At 48.3% G+C, this 20,352-nt stretch overlaps 1 protein-coding gene across 1 annotated transcript in view; it reads left to right on the top strand.

Moving 5' to 3' along the window:
* Positions 1-18,015, top strand: part of ALOX5AP (arachidonate 5-lipoxygenase activating protein) — a 29,345-nt gene extending 11,330 nt beyond the window's left edge. Inside the window, exons 3-6 of the mRNA XM_081046017.1 lie at positions 4,076-4,175; positions 6,325-6,395; positions 9,679-9,760; positions 17,544-18,015. Of these exons, the coding sequence (XP_080902143.1) occupies positions 4,076-4,175; positions 6,325-6,395; positions 9,679-9,760; positions 17,544-17,706 (416 nt within the window). The 3' untranslated portion in view covers positions 17,707-18,015. The remainder of the gene's footprint in view (positions 1-4,075; positions 4,176-6,324; positions 6,396-9,678; positions 9,761-17,543) is intronic.
* The last annotated feature ends 2,337 nt before the right edge of the window (positions 18,016-20,352 follow it).

The raw sequence follows: 20,352 nt of genomic DNA, 5'->3' as shown, positions 1-20,352 counted from the left end.
GCCCTTGCCACCCCCTGAGGCACAGCCCTGGGTTCCCATGCAGCACACAGCTCACCATGGGACCTTTTCATTTGTAACTGTTGCCTTGTAGGGAAACAAGAAAAATTCCAGTGACTTGGGAGACGACACCTCTACCTGTTTTCACAAAGGCCCAAATGTATGTCCAGAGCCCGTCTTTGCAATTCTAATTAACCTCAGTGTACCAGCCACAGATGTACCTTACAGAGTTCAGAAAACATGCAAAACAGTGCTGTTATCCCTCCGCCCACCTCCCCCCAAATGCCATTCTGCTCCCTTCCTGTTAGTTTTAAGAACTGTTTACATACGGTTGCCAGACACTGCACACTTTGTCCCAAGACCAGGCAGCTCAATCCACGTGTGTCTGTGTGGTTGTGGTGTCCGGGCTCTGGGGACACCGTGTAGGCTCAGTTCCCGCAGAGGCTGGCCCGGCCGCCTGGAGGAACTTCCTCCTCTGCCTCGCCAACGTTCTTTAGTCATCAAGATCTGTGAACATGTCGCCCTTGTCCTACTTGATCCAGCAGAACGCAGTTGTGGGGACACAGAACAAGCTTAAAATCCATCATTCTAAGAAACCTGGGCCTGACCGACCAAGCCTGATTCCCGGGGAGTGTAGATAGTCACATGTCCTATGAAGAACATCTGCAGAAACTCCGACTTCTCCTGCCCAGCATTTTGACAGGGAACAAACCTGGGACACAGATTCGGAGAAAGTGCCTTCCACAGGAAGCCAAACTATTAGATTGGAAGAAGAGGGTGAGCCGAGAGGAGGGGCACTGAGCCTGACTGGTGACAGCAGAGGAAGGGTGTCCTCCAGCAGAAGGGCTGTTTCCATGGCCCTTCTGATGGTAGGGGCAGGTGGCAGAAGTAGCATCATCGTCTCTCCTCTAAAAGTAGCCACTTCCTCAGCTCTCTTCTTGTTGTGAAGCCAAGAAAGGGCACACGATGGCCCTGCAGTCATAGGGGTCTATGACAGTTGTGACAGAGAGGGAAATAGACCTGGTAGGGAGCACCCACCTTTCCCTGCTACTCCCACCCCAACACACACTCACAGTGGGGCTCTTGGGTGGTCTCACCACCCAACCTGGGGTTTGATGGGCTCTAGAAGCAGGCTCGTGGACTCATGGAGTTCCCCAATACGGAAATTTTCTTTACACCGTTCTCAACAGCTCCTACCGTCACACTACTGCATTGGGGAGCTCACAGTGCACTCAGCGTGCCCTGCCCATTGTCAAGTGTAGTGAAGGGTGCACAGTGCTTCATGCTGGGCATAATATTGTCTCGTTCAATCCTTGCACCCTGCAAAATATATGCTATTATTTTTCCTATTTTACAGAGAAGCACAGTGGGACTTGCAGATGCTAGACCATTGGTTGGAGGGTCTAGAGCCAGTGGTGGTAAAGCTAGGATTCGAACCTACTCCATAGAGTAGACGCTCACACTTTGTTCACTCAGTTGCATTCACTCGTACTCACCACTCAAGATGCTCTTTCTAATACTGAGCTGAAAGCTGCCCTATAATTTCTATTCACGGGTCCTGTTTTTGTTCTCTGGAAAAGCTTAGTTATGCCTGCTGCTTCTGTCCTTACAGAGTCACACCGCTGGCTCATACTAACTTTGTGGTTAACTAAAATCTCACGATTTTTTATGCGATCTTGAAAAGGCTATTTAACTTCTCCGGCCCTCCGGTTCCTCACCTGAGAAGCAGACTTATGAATAACTTCCATGTGTGCTGGTTGAAGGCATTGCATGAAATGACATAAGTAAGGTGGCAGCAGTGCCCAGCGTGTTATCAGTTCTCAGGAACTGTCTCTGTCCCTATTTCTCTCTCTGGTTTGGCCTAACGCTAGCAGCGTTAAGTGTGTTAGTGGTCTTTGCACGCACAGTTTCTGCAACATAGTTCAGGGTAACAAGGAGTTGGGGTGTGAGGGGTGGGGAGAAGTGGGCAAAGGTAGCCCAACTCTTTCAAGTTTAGCTTAGAAGGAAGGATAGGGAGATCTCGTAGAATATTGGACTGAGACAGGTTTCTTTTTGTTGTGTTCTCAGGGTAGGAAAGATCTGAGTATGTTTCCAGGGTAAAGAGAAGGAGAAAGAAAAGAGACTGAAAGTTCAGGAAATGAGGAAAACAGTAATGAAACAAAGACATGAGAGGTGGCAGGAATGGGGTCAAGGTTACAGGTAGAGGGCAAGCCTTGGGAAAGAGGAAGGGGTTTGTTCTCTGAGCAAGCAGAGGAAGAAGGGCCGACTCAGGGAAATACAACCAAGTTGTGATGCTGGTGGCAGAAATAACCTCTAACTTTCTTAATACTACCTCAGTTCACATGTTCAGGGCCCAGGACATCACCTTGGGGTCTGGAAAAATAATACTCAGATTTTTTTACTGGATTCCATGCTCAGAAGAGACATTCAGAATTAAGTACACGGACAGACATGTACTTAAATCCAGTGGAGCTGATGAAATCTGTACAGTGAGCGTCAGTGTGTCGGTGACAGGAAAGCATGTCCTTATACGGCCAGCTGGGCCTGAGCCCCAGCTTCATGGCTCCCGAGCAGTGACAGTGACACAGTTATTTAGCCTCCTGGAGCCGTAGTGTCCTTGTCTACAAAATAGGGACAGCTCTGCCCACTTCACGGACGTGGTACAAGGCCCAGTAAGGGAACCTCTGTCATGCGCCCACCAGAGTGCCTCCTTGATAGGAGCCAGCCCTAGAGATGGGCTCGAAACGGCCCGTTGCTGGGGAAGGAGTGCACTTTTGCGAAACAGAAAACCAGGAAAGGCTTTTACTTATATATACAATTGATAAGACATCCTTTCCACATCTTTTGAGGAGGTTAATTTGAAGGTGATGAAAAGGTGGTGCGTCCCTGACAATCTCATTTCCCCCCTTTTCACTCTCGAAACAGAAGTAAAGGAATAAAATGGGGGAGGGGCAGAGATCTTCATTCCCCACCCCCAACACCCAATCGATAGACAAAGCCTCCGGATTCTGTCCCACAGCTATCACCCTAATCAGTTCCCTCTCTTCTTCTCTCTGATCCAGGTCTCGCCCTTCTTCACCATCCCCACATTAAACACGGGGTGGCTTTCTGATTACATCCCTCAGCTTATACCTGTCAATAACTCCTCAGTGTTCTCGAGATGGGAATAAGTTCTGAATTTCTTAATTTGGCTCCCATCAAGGTCACAGTCAAAACGTTCAAGTGAGTGGGCACTTGTCAACAATCTTCAAGCCTCGCTCACTTCCTGCTTCCTCACTGAGGCTCACTATCCACACGCGGCACTTCCAATGGCCCGTCCTTGCTGTACTTTCGCTTTTGCCCACAGCTCAGCACACTGTGTAACTGTAACCGATGCATTTTGCCTGCTGTATGGTCTGTCTCCTATCCTTGCCAGAACATAAGCTCCCCGGGCCAAGGCTCTTGTGTGTTTTGTTCTCGGATGCAAGCTAAGTGTCTGCACTTGGCAAGTGACAATGGATAAATGTCACTGAAAGGACAACTCACCACCTACCTCTCTGGCCTCATTTGTAATTCTATGGGGTTCCACAGCCTGTCATAAGCTGGACTTACTAAACCAAGGAGAGTTCTTGCCTTTACACCTTTTATACTCCATTCCACTTCAGTGGAGTTGTCCCCTGACCTTCTAATTCCTACTTCTTCTTCAGCTTTTATCCTGGGTGTCACTCCTCTAGGCATCCTTCTGAGACCCAAACACTGAGCTGAGCGGCGCCCGTTCACCCTCGATAGCACCGTGTCCTCACTCAGCCTCTTCTTAGTGGGGCTCACTGTGGATCCATGTCCACTTCGCTTGTTTGTCTAGTTCCTTCCTCTGTCAGATCCTTGAAAGGGGCTACGTCTTGCTCACAATCGCATTACCAACACCAAACAGTGATTAGGAGACAGTGGCTGCCGAGTACAATTTTGCAAAATGACATTTGATGGAGGACATTTTGGGCTGTTTGGAGGTCAAGTCAAGGAAACACATAACATTTAACATGGGATCACTGGCTCCGAAGCAGGCTGCTTCTAAGCCCAATGCACACCTTTCTCCCGACAGGGTTCTTCGCCCACAAGGTGGAGCATGAAAGCAAGACCCACCCTGGGCGGAGCTTCCAGAGGACTGGGACGCTTGCCTTTGAGCGGGTCTACACTGCCAAGTGAGTCCAAACCCTGACGCTGCTGATTCACAGAGTGGGGACATGGGCACTCCTCCTGCAGCGAGGACTGCCCTGAAGGCCATACGTCTGTCTGGGCCAAACTTCAGAATGCCAGGGGGTGGGGTTCCCAGGAGACAGGCTTTGGGGACCCCCCCCTCACCATCTTAGGAAGTGCTAGCATTAAAAGAAAGGAAGTCGGGGCCCTGGGGGCAGGGAGAAGAGACCTCCACAGCTCCACTTGTCCCAGAAGCCTGGGAGCCAGTCATTAGTCACGGAGTTGACCAGTTTCCTGTGGGGTTAGAGCCCCACAGAAAAACTATCCGCCCCTCACTTTCTAGCCTCAGAAGCAACAGGCCGGACCCTCTGGCAGCAACCTGCACTCATTGCCCCTGTGGTCCCCTTGGTGGTGATCTGGGGCGGGGGGGACACAGTACATTTCATAATACTGGTCGCCTTTAGCAACCAGACAAGAACAGAGAGAATGTAGGAATTATGCAGTGGCTTTACCCCTCTCTGCTTGGCTTTTGAATCAAAAAGCTGTTCGAGAACACCTGGAAGCCCTATGAAGGAGAGGGTGCCATCTCTATTAGGCATGCAAATGTGAATGGATGTTATGCCAACACTAGCTTTCCCTCTGTGAGGACTGTATTTAAGTAGAGGGCTCAGCCCGAGGCATGTCTGCTGCTCCTCAGTGCCCGCGACTAGGGGCCTGTCGGACAGGAAGCCTTCCCTGGGAGCTGGTGAGGGACTTCGGGCTTGGCAAGGCGATGACTCTGAGTCGCCTGGGTAGGGGGTGGGGTGAGGAGAGTCATAGCCACCCGAGGAAAGGGCTTTTACACTGTCAAGAACAGCACAAGCAAATGTGGGCATGGGAGCCACCCTGAGGGGTCAGGGGCTTTGTGGGAACAGTGAGAGAAGGCCCCACACTCAGGGGTACCATTGGCTTCTGTGAATTAAAGTGACTCCGAGGGCTCTGGACTGCACAGGTCTTCATGGCGCTCTAGACACACTTGCTCTTTCATCCTCTGCCTCACCTAGCTATTTTTCATTTAGGCATGCAGAAGGTGGAGGGGGAGTCCTCTCTGCTGCCAGTTTTCATCGTCAGCCCCGTTGGTCCCCAGCTTCTAAATTGCTGTGTACGCAGACTGAGCCACTCATGGACACATGGGTAGGGTCGTCCCACCTGATTTCCTGCCCTCCACCCCCTCCCCGTCCCCGGGTCCCACTCCCTCATACCCAGCGCTCCAGCTCAGGGCTATTCCTGCAGGATGATCTCCAGGAAACCCTCAGCTGAACAGCTGCGATTTCTATTTTAACATTTGGGCCTTCAGCGTAGTAATTCTCAAAATCAACTGAAGAAATTTAAAGATGTGACTGAAGGCATTTTGGATCCATTTAAAGGAGGGTATGTTGGATGACATCAACCAACCCCTGCGGTGCGAGAGGTGAGGGCTCCCTTCAGACACATCCATGTGCAACAGCTGTAAAGGTGTCTGGCAGGGCGACATGGAAACCTCTCTGAACACGGATCCAACGCAAACATTAATCCTATTCCACCAGTTTGGAGAGAGACATTACTCCTGCCTTGTCACCAGTCACACTGTGTTCTAATGTCTCAGCTCGTCCACACTGGGGACATTAGGCAGGGCAGCCATGCAGTGGCATTCCACTGTTCCTTGAGGAAGTTAAGTTGCCATTCCCCCTGCAATGAAGAAGAAACAGGGCAGGTCAGGCCAACTAGCCTCTGCCATTCCCCTCAAGAATGAACCAGCTCTGCTTCTAAGAAGCCACCCCCACCGACCGCTGCCACAGCCCAGCCTCTGCATTGCCCACTTGTCCATTCCAGAAGCACTTTGGCACGGCTAGGAGGGGGGATTCTGTCAAAGGGGACCCGCCAAGAAACCAGATCTCCAATGGGCTTCACTAAGGAGAGTAAATGGGATCCAAACCTGTGTCGATTTACACCGCTGTCCACTTCTGACATGGCGGCTAGTGTCGCGATTTTGCAGGAAGATGGACGTGGAATTATGAATGGGATTCGTGCCCTGTGTGCTGTGGTGATCATTCATTTGAGGTTTCAGGTCGTTTTCAGACAACACGGCAGTAAATGTTTGCTGATTTTTCCTCTCTGTCTTTATTTACTCTGCAGCCAAAACTGTGTGGACGCGTACCCCACTTTCCTCGCGGTGCTCTGGACTGCGGGGCTGCTGTGCAGCCAAGGTAACACTGCTTCCTCTGTGTGTGCTCTCTGTGAAATGGGCATCTATCTCGAGGCGGCTGCAGTGCAGGCTCTTTGTTGAAAAGACTGCCTGACCTCCAGCTCTGATGCGGGAAGCCCTGAAGAGGTGAGAGCCCTCAGGAGGCCATATTTCCACGGGCTCTGTGCCTGCAAAGCCTGGGGTGCGATAATGCATTGCTAATGCTTGCTCCCGGGGGGCTGGCTAAGAGTGGCCCTGCTGACAGGGTGGTTTAAGGCTAACTGTGACTCAGAATCCTTAAGCAGTGTTAGCTCCGATACAAGGACATTACAACTGAGAGCACCGGAGGACTCTATTCTGGGACTGCGTCTCTTGGCTCTCCTGCTGACAAGCTTCCAGCCGGGCAGTCCTCCCCCAGGGAAAATTCCAGGTCTCCAGTCTTCCCTGGGTTGTCAGCAGCCCACAGTCTTGACTTCAGCAAGTTGACTCTATTTTCGGTCCCCTTTGGAGATTAGCAGTGTGTCTGGTGGAGGCTTTGCGTGAGCTGGCCAGTTTCCACACTGTGGCCAGCAGGTGCACCAGAAGAGGCCACTAGCATTCTCTGATGAACTGTTTAATCCGTGTCACCGTCTCCCACTTTACAAAGTAGGTAGAGTGGATATTATTTCCCCCCCATGACTTTTGAGGACACTTTGGTCTAGGGAGATAAGGTAGCTTGTTCAAGGTTACTCAGTTGGTAAATAACAAACCAGGATGAGAGCCCAGGTCTTTTGCACTAAATTCTGGATTTTTCACAAGTAGCCTTTCACTTTATTCATTTATATAATATGTATATATTAAACACCTACTCTGTGACAAAGCCTGACCTTGGATACAGAGCTGTAAATAAAAAGAGATGGTAGTGAGACAGAGCACTTGGCGAGATGAGCCATAGAAAATCAGTGAATGGATAAATTTTTGCCCAGAGTGCCATGAAAGAAAAGACTAAGGTGCAGTGACAGAGAGAGAGGTGAGGGATGATAGCTGGAATCACGCAGGACACCTTGTGGCTGTGAGCTCACTATTTATTTTCCACTCTCTATCCTGAGTTACATAAAAAAACATGTCTGGCACTGCTTGAAAAATCAAGTTAAACTATGCTCATTGTAGGAGTTATGATTCCTTTTATGTCTTCGATAATCCTGGATGTAGACGAATCTAGAGTTGTTCTAGCTAGATAAATACACAGGGAGTCTGCAAGTAGGTCAGAGCCTGGAACTATGCATTTCCTATGGAAACAAGTGCTGGCATTGGCAGAGAACAAAAGTGTCAGTAAACCTGGATGATAATTGTTGTGTCTTATCAATATACGCATAGTAGTGACTGGTAGAATTTTTAGCTGAAAGGAACCTCGGAGATCATTGTAGCCCAAGCCCTTTACTTTACAGAGAAGAGGCCCAAGCCCCAGGGGGACAAGAGTCCTGCTCAGACTTCAGCATTGTGAGCCCAGGTTTGAACCCACTGTACCCCTCCTGCTGTTCCAGGCAGCCCAGGTCCACAGGGTCACACACTGTTCCCGGCATGAGTCCAGCCATTTCCCACCCTGAACCCTATTGCTGTTCAACTTAATTCCCAGTGAAAGAGTAATGGGCTGGTAAGTTAGTGCAGAGCCATCCAGATGGGACAAACCAGGAAAAACTTTGTCCAAGGCAGATTGTGAATTGTGACAATTTTCTGACTTCTGGAGAATAGGATGAGCCTCACAAGCAGTTCTTTTGTCCTTTGGTTTTTCTTACCAGTCATTTAACAATAGTATTTGGGGAGGTAAGGTGCAGTTGTGGAAAGGACACAGGTCTTGGGGACTGACAATGTCTTTGAGGACATTCATTGCTGCTGTGGCCCCAGGCTGTGCCTCGGCTTTCCTAAACCTCAGTTTCCTCATTTGTAAAACAGTAATAATAGCATTCCCAGGAGGACTGTGTGAGATAATGTGCATGTAGCCCCTGACACAGTGGTTGGGACATATCAAATTGAACCATATATAACTGCCGCTTTCTGACTATAGTCCACAAAAACGGCACTTTGATGTCAATCAGCCTCACAGGAGCCCAATAAATTATTGAGGGTGCTGATGGTGGTACTACAGTTTTGAACTCAGGCCTGGTTTCAAATTCCATCTCTTCATTGGTCCACCTATATGATTTGTATTCATTTGACAAGTAGTTTTTGAAAGCCAGTACGTGCCAGGCACGATGCCAGGCACAGAGATGATGTCTAACAAAAGATGGCTGTCCTCACGGGTCTTTTGGTCTGCAGGTAACTCTGGGCAGACTGACTTCCTGGAGCCTCCGTTTCCCCATCTGCCAAATGGTGGCAGTAACGTGCTCCTTACCAGGAGGCTGGGAGGATGGGAGACCCAGGTACCCAAAGGCCTCAGGCAGTGCCTGACATATAAAAAGTGCCCACTCAGCATAATTACCTTGACATTTGAATAATGCTGGGAGGTTTTCCAAGTGCTTTGATACCCATGCACCTCTCTGACCCTCACAGTTACTGCTGAGAGTTAGGAAGGCTGTCCCTTTGTCCAGATGTGTACTGACTTAAGTATAGCTGATACTTAAGTACTTAGTTGTCATGTCTCTAGGCAAACAATGAAATGTTTCACTCACTGGAGGCCTGGACAGCCAGATAGAGAAGGTTAGGAGCTCCAGCTCAGAACCGTCCAGGTGGGGTTGGGTTTTTTGACTCAGCTCCAAGTGTCAGGACTGTAGGGTTATTTGGGCACTGCGAGTGGCTGTTCCTTGCAGGCTAGGAGGCAAAGAGGATCTCCTCTCATAGAGATCTTTTTAGAAGGTTGAGCATTGAGATGCCTGGAAGCCCAGAGGTGAAGGGTATCCTTTTAAGAGACTCAGGTTCAGAGCTGGGCTGAGGGTTCGAGTCAGCCTGCCCACCCCCCCAACCCCCCAACACACACACAGACACACCTACCACCTGACTCTCACACAAGCCCCTTGACTGCTCAAGCCCAAGTTTCCACATCTGGAAATAGAAAATATGATACTGGTCACGTGGAAAGGATTCAAATTAGGTGATGGATATGAAAATACTTTGTAAACTATACCGCGGTACCCGTATAAAGTAAAACCACCATTATCAAAGTTCTCGGTTTCTTCCAGCCCGAGGCTGTGTGCAGAAGTTCACATCAGCCCTGACTGTCAGCCCCCGAGGCCTCGGTGACCTACAGCCAGTGCAGTGACTGGATTCATATTGTCTTAGCTGTTCTGGTGTCTCTGAAACTAACACGGGTGTTTTCCTTCCTCCCGTAGTTCCTGCTGCCTTTGCTGGGCTGATGTACCTGTTCGTGAGGCAGAAGTACTTCGTTGGCTACTTGGGAGAGAGAACTCAGAGGTAGGCATTGCGGCTGTTTCAAAACCACAGAGCGATTCTTCAGGCTTTTTGAGCACGAACAGTGATCATTCACAGCCATATTCTGCCTAGCCTTCAGGACTCTGGGGGACCCCTGGAGGGGGCCAGGCTGACGAGGATCCCTCTGCCTTTTCTCCCTGAACTCTGCGGACTCTGTCCTGTCAAACACTTCCTCCGCATGGCGTTGGGCTCACAAAGGACGCTCTAACACCATGTGCTGCACATTCCCTGCAACCCCACACCCTCCACTCCCACCCTTCCCAGTCTGCAGTTTGAATGACCTTCTCTGTCTGGCTTCCCCAGGCCTCCAGTGAGTGAAACATTTCATTGTTTGCCTAGAGACACAACAACTAAAGCTTGCACCTTGTGATAAGCTCTCTGAGTAACAGATCTTCCGGGGACCAGCAAAAGGAATGTTGGGAAAATAAGATGCTATCACAGGCAGAGGATGGGGACCAAGAACAGTCACCATCGAATGGCTTACAGATGGTGCCAAAGCAGCAGTGACACTTCCCCTCCACCTGGATTGGGAAATCTGATTGTAGTCAAATAAATGATGGCACTTGCAGAAGAAATGCTCAAGTGACCGTGTGCCTAAGAGAACAGGATTCCTAGCGTACCACACAGGCTCCGAGGGCCAGGAATATGTTCTGGGAGGCAGCTGCTCACACGCCTACCAGCCTTCCCCTCTGTCTTCTTCCTTGTCTGGTTTTCACATGCCTCCCCGTCTTTCACAATAGCATACTTCTCTAGAGGCTAATGGTCTCCCCATTTGGATAGCATCCTTCATTGGTGACAAAGGCAGTGACATCCAGGGAGGTCACGAAGGAAAGCACTCCACGGGAGCTGGGAGCCTGTGAAGCTAAATGACAGGGTGGTTGGATGGTGAGCGGCAGTCCTGCAGAGCACGACTCCTGCCAGCAGTTATTTCCCTGTGCTCAAGCCCCTTCATTCCTCTCTAGTGGTCTTCCTATTTATCCTCACAAACCACAATTCCATTAGCATCTTATCCTTATCAACACTGCCCTAAATGATAGTCTTTATTCTTTTACCTTGGAAAGCCTCTATTCTGCCTTCCCCAGGATTACCTGCTGTCAGAGGTTCAGGGTGGTGGTGATGAGCTGTGAGTCTATCAGTGAAATAAGGGGGTTCTGTTCCTGTGGGCTGGCTCCCTGGCAGCCCCATCTTCCTCCCCCCAAATCCCAGGGATTTGGCCTCGTCACTGTTCTTCTCTTCATCTGTCCCCTTTGCCTGAGATCTTAAAAGTTGCTTTAATTCTAAGATGAACTGGGGAACATGACAACATTTGTACATTTACTCACAGGCTCTTTTCATTTTAAAGGTAATTACCACTAGGGAATACACAGAGGTGGCAAAAAGAAACAGTAGAATATACACTTAAAATCTGAAAATATGTTTTCTCTGGAACTCATTGAAATATAAATGGCCTAATCTCTGAAATCCCTCCCTGGTGTTCCCCTCCCCCAGTGCTGTGCTGGTTTAGACCCTCCTCACCTGTCCTGTGTCCCTTGCACTCATGACTAATCAGTCACCGTGCTCTTTCCTGCGGAGACCAAATGTGGCTTCATGGTGCTTCTTCACATGAAGTTCTGAGCAGTTGTCATGGATAGAAATGATACACTAGGTGAGATCCTAATTCAGACCAAAATATAGCCTGAGGTGGGTTCAAGACTGAGGGGCTCTGTGGCTAGGTCCAAGGGGATTTTGAATTACGTCTTCTAGAAACCACTTGCTGATACCATCTTCCATCGTGGACCCCCCTTTTGTCCACCCTCCTCTGTTCCTGGGCTGTGTCACACTCAGACTCTACAGATGCTTTATGCCCTAATGTCTTCGGGATCTGCTTTAGTTCTCGGCTTCACAGATGGAGAAGGCACTGCTCAGTGATATCCCTCCCCGAGAATTTCTCTCTTGGACTCTAGATCATCTCTGCTTCTCCCCAGAAGTTGCTTGGCCCTGTCCACTTCAGAAACTGCAGTGTCATTTTTGGTCCAGTGAGTAAGGAAGACATCCTTGGTGTGTCTCCCCCACCAATGCTTCTTCCTTCATGGATTTTGTGGCTCCCTCCTTTATCCTACCCCCAGCCCCCAAGACCTTATGGCTCTTCTCAGCCCTACATCCTACCGCCACCCCCTTTCTCCCTGTCCTGGTGAGGTCGTCTGTGGCCGCCCTTACTACACAGCCGTTGAAGACGAATCTTAGTTTCTTCCTCGTTCATCCTAAGCTATTACCTGGGCCCAAACTCAACGGCAGTCGGCATTATGTTATAAGACTACCTGACTTTTATCACCTCCTTTCACCAGCTGGCACTAGGCTTCTCTCTCTTTCTGTCCCCCAGAGCTCTATACCCTGTTGGAACCCTCACTAAATTCTTTGCAATTTGAAGTTCTCAGCGCAGTGGTGGGTGGGCCAAGGTGGGCGAGTGGCGAGGCCCATGAACTCAGGTTGCCCAGCTCCGCCTCCTCCTTGTGGCTTGCTCACTCAGCAGCCATTCAGGACATACTATTGACAGCCTGCTCCGAGCTACCTACTGTGTCAGCTGCTGAGACACTAACAAGAAGCACAACAGAGCCATTTCCCCAAGGAGCCCAAGGAGCCCGGGGATCAGGGCCACAGGGCAAGACCAGAAACATTAAACTGACAGACATAACAATGGGCACAATTTTCAAAACAACTGATCACTCATAGCCATTTCCCCCTTTGCGTCACTATTTAGAGTCTGCTCCCTCACCTCCAAACATGGACCAGGGGGTTACGTCACCAGAGTTGGAGGATGAACTTGCTTCTTTTGGAACCCCCGGGGGAGAATATGGGTACCAAGGCTGGTGTTTCCAAAGCGAAAACCACTTGCACCAGGCTCACCTGGCTGCTTGTTCAAAATACAAATTCCTGGGCCCCACCCTGGACTTGTAGACCCAGAATCTCTGGGGTGGGGCCCAGAGATTGTGAAAATCTGTATTTTCACAACTTCTTTAGGTGAGTCTTATACACACAGACACTGGAAACCACCTAGGGCTGCTCATGCCTCTTTTCTGAGAATGAGTCATTCATGCGACACACATTTATGGAGGCTCTGATTTATTGCAGAACAAAGGGAACTATGTCCTTCTCTCATGTATCTTACAATTTTTATTCTCTTCAGAAGTTACCAGGTTTAAAGTGATATTTCCTCATTGAAAGGAACAGAATTTCAAAGCCAGAGAGACCATGAATTTTCTTTTCCTACCCATATTTTGCGTGCATTTTTATGTGAGGTGGGAGAGGGTTGATGAGTCGCCCAAATCCACACAGCAGTGAGTTGAGGCTGGAACTCAGGTCTCCGGATACCTGGCTTCACCTTCCTCACACCACAGCTCCTCTTCCTGGAAGTTATAGGCACACTGGAGATAGGAATTGTTTGGCACAATGCCTCTTTTATGTTTTCCTGTGGGTTTTATGCTGGGCATGTTGGGGGTGGGGGTGGGCACATTTATTTCAAAACTAATAACCAAATCCTAGTCTCTAGAATCTGGAGGGAGTCATTATGGGTGCAAGAGCAGAACTCTGGCCTCACACACAGGGTTCAATTCCCACTCTGCCTCTTCCTGGCTGTGTGACCTTAGGCAAATCACTTAACCTGTCTGTTCTTGGTTTCACCACCTGGAAAATAGGTTAATCATACCTCATGGAGCTGTTCTGAGAATTAAATGAAGTCATAGATATAAAATGCCTGGTCCCTACAAATGCTTAATAATTTTATTCGGACCTTCCCCACACCATTTAGAAAGAACTATGCATCAACTTTTACTTATTTATTTGTTTGTTTATTTGTTTATATATTTATTTATATATATATATATTTTAAATTTGCAATTATGAGAGATATTCAATATTATATTAGTTTCAGGTGTACAGCATAGTGATTAGATATTTATATAACTTACAAAGTGATAACCCTGGTAAATCTACTACCCATCTGACACCACACATAGTTATTACAATATCATTGACTATATTTCCTGTGCTGTACTTTACATCCCTGCTTTTATAACTGTCAATCTGTACTTCTTAATTCCTTCAGCTTTTTCACCCAGCCCCCCAACCCTCCTCCCACCTGGAAATCATCAGTTTGTTCTCTGAACCTAGGAAAAGTCTCCATCTGTTCCTGTTTTGTTCATTTATTTTGTTTTTTAAGATTCTACATGTAAGTGAAATCATATGGTATTTGTCTTTCTCTGTCTGCTTTATTTTACTCAGCATAATAACCTCCGGGTCCATCCATGTTGTTGCAAATGGCAAGATTTCATTCTTTTTTATGGCTGAATAATATTCCATTGTATATATGTACCACCTCTTCTTTATCCATTTGTCTATCTATGGACACTTACGCTGCTTCCATATCTTGGCCATTGTTTGTGAAATGTCCTTCTTTGTTTCTTATTATAGCTTTTGTTTTAAAGTGTATTTTCTCTGATATAAATTTTGTTATTCCAGCTTATTTTTTTATTTCCATTTGCATGAAATATCTTTTCCGATCCCTTTTCTTTCAGTCTCTGTGTGTCTTTCCATTGCAAGTGGGTTTCTTGTAGGCAGCATATGTAAGAGTCTTGTTTTCTTGTCCATTCAGCCCCCTTGGCTTTTGATAGGAATATTTAATCCATTTACATTTAAAGTAATTATTGGCAGGTATGTAGTTATTGCCATTTTGTTATTCATAGTTTTGATATTTGTTTTTCCCTTCTACCTAAAGAAGCCCCTTTCACATTTCTTGTAACACTGGTTTGGTGGTGATGAGCTCCTTTAGCTTTTTCTGGCCTGGGATATGCGTCGTTTCCTAGAAACAATAAAAGTGAGGTCTTGCTGGTTCCAAGTCTGACATGCAGTATGTGCCCAATCAGGCCCCTCACTCTTCCTCTGCACCCTTCCTCACTACACGAGCTCTGTGGCTTTGCCTGAACCTGGGGAAGGTCTCCGTCTTCGCACGTCCTGTCCAGCCCCCAGGGCCATAGCCCGTCTCTAGGCTTGAGAGACCAGCTGGGGGCCTCGTTCACACTCAGCCCTGCACCTGCTGGGGGTGTGCTGAGTTCTCGCCTTTTACACCTTTTCATGGCCTGGGAAGAGTTAAAGCACCACGGGCCCATCTCCTTTGGGAGTGGCATGCTTTGACTCCTTTGAAAAATCCTACCCAAATTCAAGAATGTCACCATGCCATCAGGAGGCACCACCATTTCTTTCCTCACCACGGAGTTATCCTGAGCACGGTTTGAAACAGCTTTGCAAATCACTTTTTCTTGTTTCCGTAATGAGTACATGGTGGCCTCGCTCATGTGATAAATTTGACTTTTTACAATTGAATCCCTCTGTTCTCTGTCAGAAAAAAAACAGACTCCCTTGCTTTGTTTTCACTTCCTTATCAGCATTAGCAGGTAACTCGGTATTGGTCTGCCAGGGCCACCAGAACAAAGTATCACAGACTGGGTGGCTCACACAACAGAAATTTAGTGTCTCAGAGGTCTGGACGTTACTTTCTCCTGAGGACTCTCTTCTTAGCATGTACCGTGTTTCCCCCAAAATAAGACCTAGCCGGACCATCAGCTCTAATCCAGCTTTCAGAGCAAAAATTAATATAAGATCTGGTATTATATTATACCTGGTATTATATTGTATTACATTGTATTATATTATATTATATTATATTATATTATATTATATTATATTATATTATATTATACCAGTCTTATATTAAAATAAGACCAGGTCTTATATTAATTTTGCTCCAAAAGATGCATTAGAGCTGATGGTCTGGCTAGGGCTTATTTTCGGGGAAACAGGGTAGAGGGCCGTCTTCTCCCTGAGTCCTCACATAGTCATTTCTCTGTGCGTGTCTGTGTCCAAATCTTCTTACAAGGACACCAGTCAGATTGAGTCAGGGTGCACACTAGTTACCTCATTTCATCTTCATCATCTCTTTAAATACCCTACCTCCAGACACAGTCACATTCTAAGTTACTGGGATTTAGGACATCAACGTAGGAATTTGAGCAGCACTCAATTCAGCCCAGAACCCTTTCTTTTGGGATCACACTTTTTCCCCCAAAAAAGACATAGGGCATCTCACTTCATAAGCATGACTGTGAACCAAGGGAGCCAAGGAGAGGAGAACACAGATGGCCAGGTAGCAGGGGCGCCTCAGCTGGCAGTGCTTCTCAAACTTGAACGTGCCTGGGAGTCACGGAGGGAGCTTGTCAAAATCCAGGTGCTGATAGGGTAGATCCAGGAGGGACCTGAGATCCTGCATTTCTAACAAGCTCCTCGTGCTGCTGGCCCACCGGTCACACGTTGAGTAGCAAGGAGATTCAACTGCTGAATGATTTTCAAATGCTTGACATGGGAACATTGTGGATTACACTGTGAGCCTTTGGGACCCCTTTCAAAAAGATAAAATTTCTAACATTAAACCCATGGACACCAAATTTTGCTCTCCCTGATTATGGCAAGAAACAGGCTCAGCGGCATTAACTCCCCTGTGTAGCTGAGCTAGCTGTGCTTGTTGAGGGTCCTGGTTGTCAAAGGACCCCCTTGCCGAGCCATTTGGCAGGACTTGACCAGCGCTACCCAGATGGACCCAGGCGGCGGTTACAGGGTTCCGCAGATGCGGGGAGGAAGCCGGGGTGGCCGCTGTGCACTAAGGTGGTCACATTCCTGGGGAAATGCTCTTGACCCCAGCTTAGGATTCCAAACCTTCGATAGAAGGATATGAATGTGTAAAAAGCCTCTCTCCCTCCATGCACTTAAAATGCTTGTCTTCCGTTGCCCGGGGCCCAGCTCTCATTGGAGTGAACATGAATAATTCCCAGGCAGGTGGAGCCCTCAGATGCCAAAGCACCTTTTACATTCCTCCAGCCTTGTTGGCTCACTTAAATCATCCCGCCTCTCCTAGAGGTCCATAAGGCCTGCATTATGCACAGCTGCCAGCACGGCTCTTACAGGCACTCCTGGAGAGGAGCTGCACAGAGAGGGTCTGAATGATCCATGAGGTTCCCCATCCCCAGCCAGAATGCTTGGTGACCAGCAGAACCCGGCACCTTTGGCCATCAAGGAGCTGAAGTTCAGAAGGAAACCAGGGCAGCACAGAGGCACTGAGAGCAGAGCCCTAACGATGAGGGGTTTGAGGTCTGGGCTCCTTTAGCTTGTTTTTGAAATATGTTCTGTGACTACTAATAGCTATGACATCCTTCCCATGAAGGAAATGGGGCATTGTCACGCAGGGTGTCATGTGGGGTCTCAGCTCCGACTCCCCACATAAGAACGCAGGATGTGGCTAGGCCAAAAAGGAACACCCACGGAGCCATAGGTAGGGGAGTCATACCACTATATTTTCACTGGAGGCTGGATTCACATGACGTGCGACCTGCTGTCCGCTTTTCTACCAACCAATCGGCTCTCTGACTTCCCTCGACTCTCCTTGACTCCCCTCGACTCTCCTTGACTCCCCAACGTAACCACGGCAGTTATGTCAGTGGCCAATGGCTCACTGGTTACAGCTGATGGCCAACTAGCCACAGCTGACGGCCATCTACTACCCGAGCCAGCACGTCTCCACGTGAGGCCGAGAGCCTGGAAACTGCTCTCTGGGGCTGTGTCCCCACAGGCATCCTTGAGTAAAAGGAGCTGTACTTTAAACCCCGTGTATCTCAAAGTGATAACATTATTTTGGGGTGAAATTTGTGCTGCTTCTACAGTTTTGCTTTTCCTTCTTTTCCAGCACACCAGGCTACATATTTGGGAAACGTATCATCCTGTTTCTGTTCCTCATGTCCGTTGCTGGTATATGCAACTATTACCTCATCCTCTGTTTCGGAAGTGACTTTGAAAACTACATAAAGACCATCACCACCACCATCTCCCCTCTGCTGCTCATCCCCTAACTGTCCGCTGAGTGCAGGCTTGGTGTTCTCATCTGATCAATAGCTGGACGCCATCATAATACAACCTCTGAAGAGCTGCAGCTCCTCTTTAGAGAGGAAACACATCTAGTGACCATCTGGGCTCTGCATCTTGAGTTACCCTAGCTTTTCCTGGAAGAAAATACCTGTGTCGGCTCTGCCCTCGAAAATGGCAGTGGCCCTGGATTTGATCCTCAGATCCTCTCTGTTTGCTCCTTGACTTATCCTGCTTTCTGAAGATGTTTTGGGACCAGATTTATGTTTTCCTAAAATAAAATACAGAGACATGTTTTAGGCTGGTGGTGGAGTTTTTCTGTGGGTCTATTGCTACAGTTGAACAAGTAGTTTGTTTTTCTGAACCTAAATAATGATAATGAAACATACACTACACACACACACACAGACACACACACACATGGAAAGGTATTCACCAAAATGTCAACTGTGATTATCTCTGGGTGAAGAGAGTTTGGGTAAGTTTTAGCCTCTTGTTTATATTTTCATGTATTATTTGACATTTCTTAATGAGCCAATACGAGTAAATACCACTAAAACAGAGGAAGAGAAGAGGTACAGCTGAAGCATTGCCGCTTCCAGGAAGCCTTCCCTGACTCCAGGTTTGTCTAGTGTTGCCCTCTGACCGCCCACAACACCCTATCACATCTCAACCAAGTCCTCCTAACAATGTAAAGGAATTTATTAAGATGTGTCACTCTTCCCCACTAAGTCATTAGCTCTTGAATATCCCTGATGTCTCCTATTTATTTTACTTTTCCTGTGCCAAGCTCAGAGATGGGCGCATTACAGGTACCCCATGACTCAAACTATTTGAGAACTCAAAGAAACATACTGTAAAGCGATATCTTGTACGAGACTTTAGGTGTGAGTTTCATGAGATTAAGATGGGTTTTTCCCCAATGGTTTTAATGAGATAAATTGCAGATAGTGCGAAAAAAAAAAATACACTGTAGACAAACAGGCTACCTGAGGAATCTTTTGTGGATTGTGCACCCCTACCCACCATCCCTGAGGATTAGGTTGGCATTCTATGTCTAGCATCGTGCCCAGCATTCATCACAGTATTCAGTTTGAAATGTGCTGTAGCTCGGTGTCAGTGCCTGTGATAACGCCGGGCCCGTTGTATGTGCCCCAAAATATTGGCTGAACAAGTGAATGAATGAATGACTGAGCTCAAGGCTTACCGGCTGGCAGTACTTACTAAATTATGTGTGTTGAGCCATTTCCCATATTGTGGACAGACTCATAGTGGTCCAACCACTGCCACACCTGGTGTCCCTTGGCGCAAAGAGCACAGTTGGGAAGATGGCCGGAGGTAGCCAAGAGTCCAGGACACCTGAGAGAGAGAAGCCAGCTCCTACAGGGGAGTCACCTCACCAGGACTGGGGTGTCAGTCGTGGTGACTAGCAATAGGTGATTGTCCTTACCTCCAAACTGAGTCTCAAGAGGGTCCCGGTTTTAAGACGGAGGGGGCGAATCCAGGGGCTGATCCTCCCCCGGGTTTCCCTGAGTTGCCTGGTTAGGAAGTGGAGTGGGTGGAGACATGCAGTGCAGCCTGTGTGCTGTCGGGTCAATGTACTTCGTGTGTAATGCTCACGGCAGCAGACCTCTGGATTCAGGGGGAAAGCCCTCATGGATGCAGTTTCTTGGCCTGTCTGATGGTCCAGGTACAAGCCCCCTGGGCTGTCACTGCCAAACCCAACCCAAAAAGTGCTTCTTGGCGCCAGTCACTTTCGTAGAGCTGGTTCCGCTCCTACCTCCCTGTCAAGAGCGGGACTCGAATATCCTAGCCGGCCATTTCTTTTCTTCTTGGTGAGGAAAGCACAGCAAGTTGCAGGGTGGTAGTGACCCCCAGGCCCGCCTCAGCCTGGGCTTGGCTTGCAGGTGGTTGGGTGATTGGTTGTCCCAGTGTCCCTGGGGCTGTGGGGTTCCTGGAGGTGGGGCTTTCAGTTTTAAAACTGGGACAGGCCTGGGGAAACAAGATAAGTTGGTCACCCTAAGGGTGGGCTAGGTCAGAGTATTCCCCCAGGAGCCTGGGGACATCTTAGCTCCTAGAGGTCCCACTGTTCAACCTGACCACGGGACCTCAGAGTGCAAGGAGAGGAAATGATGAGATGGCCCATCAGAGGCTCTGCGGATGGTGGCCTGGGTGGAGCGTGCGTGACCGAGGGCACATGGGACTGAATCGCGACTAGAGCAGGCATCCCAGGTTCGAAGCAGGGGGTCTCAGGGGAGGAGCTCCTCTACCTGAAGACAGCACTGGAAGTGGTCAAACTGGGTCTTCAGAGCTCCAGGCCTGGGCGAGTCCCTGCTCTGTCACATCCTCAGTTCTGGGACTTCTCCCTGAGCCTCAGTTTTCACCTGTGTTAAATTGGGAGCAAACAGTGCCAAATGTATGGGGTTGTTGTGAAGAAAAGTGGGATAAAGCAATTAAAAATGGTTAGCACATAACAAGTGCTGAATATTATTATCTATCCTTGCCGTATTTAGTATGTTTATTATTGTTAGCTGATTGTATCTGTTTTTTATTGCTGCATAACCAAGTCCCACAAACGTAATGGTTTAAAACCACACATGTTTACCATCTCACAGTTTCCCTGGGTCAGAGGT

This window comes from Rhinolophus hipposideros (assembly GCF_964194185.1).
Source record: "Rhinolophus hipposideros genome assembly, chromosome: 4".
In the NCBI taxonomy this organism is placed as follows: Eukaryota; Metazoa; Chordata; class Mammalia; order Chiroptera; family Rhinolophidae; genus Rhinolophus; species Rhinolophus hipposideros.
Note: the sequence above shows the minus strand (reverse complement) of the source record. Positions and strands in the feature narration are given on the sequence as shown.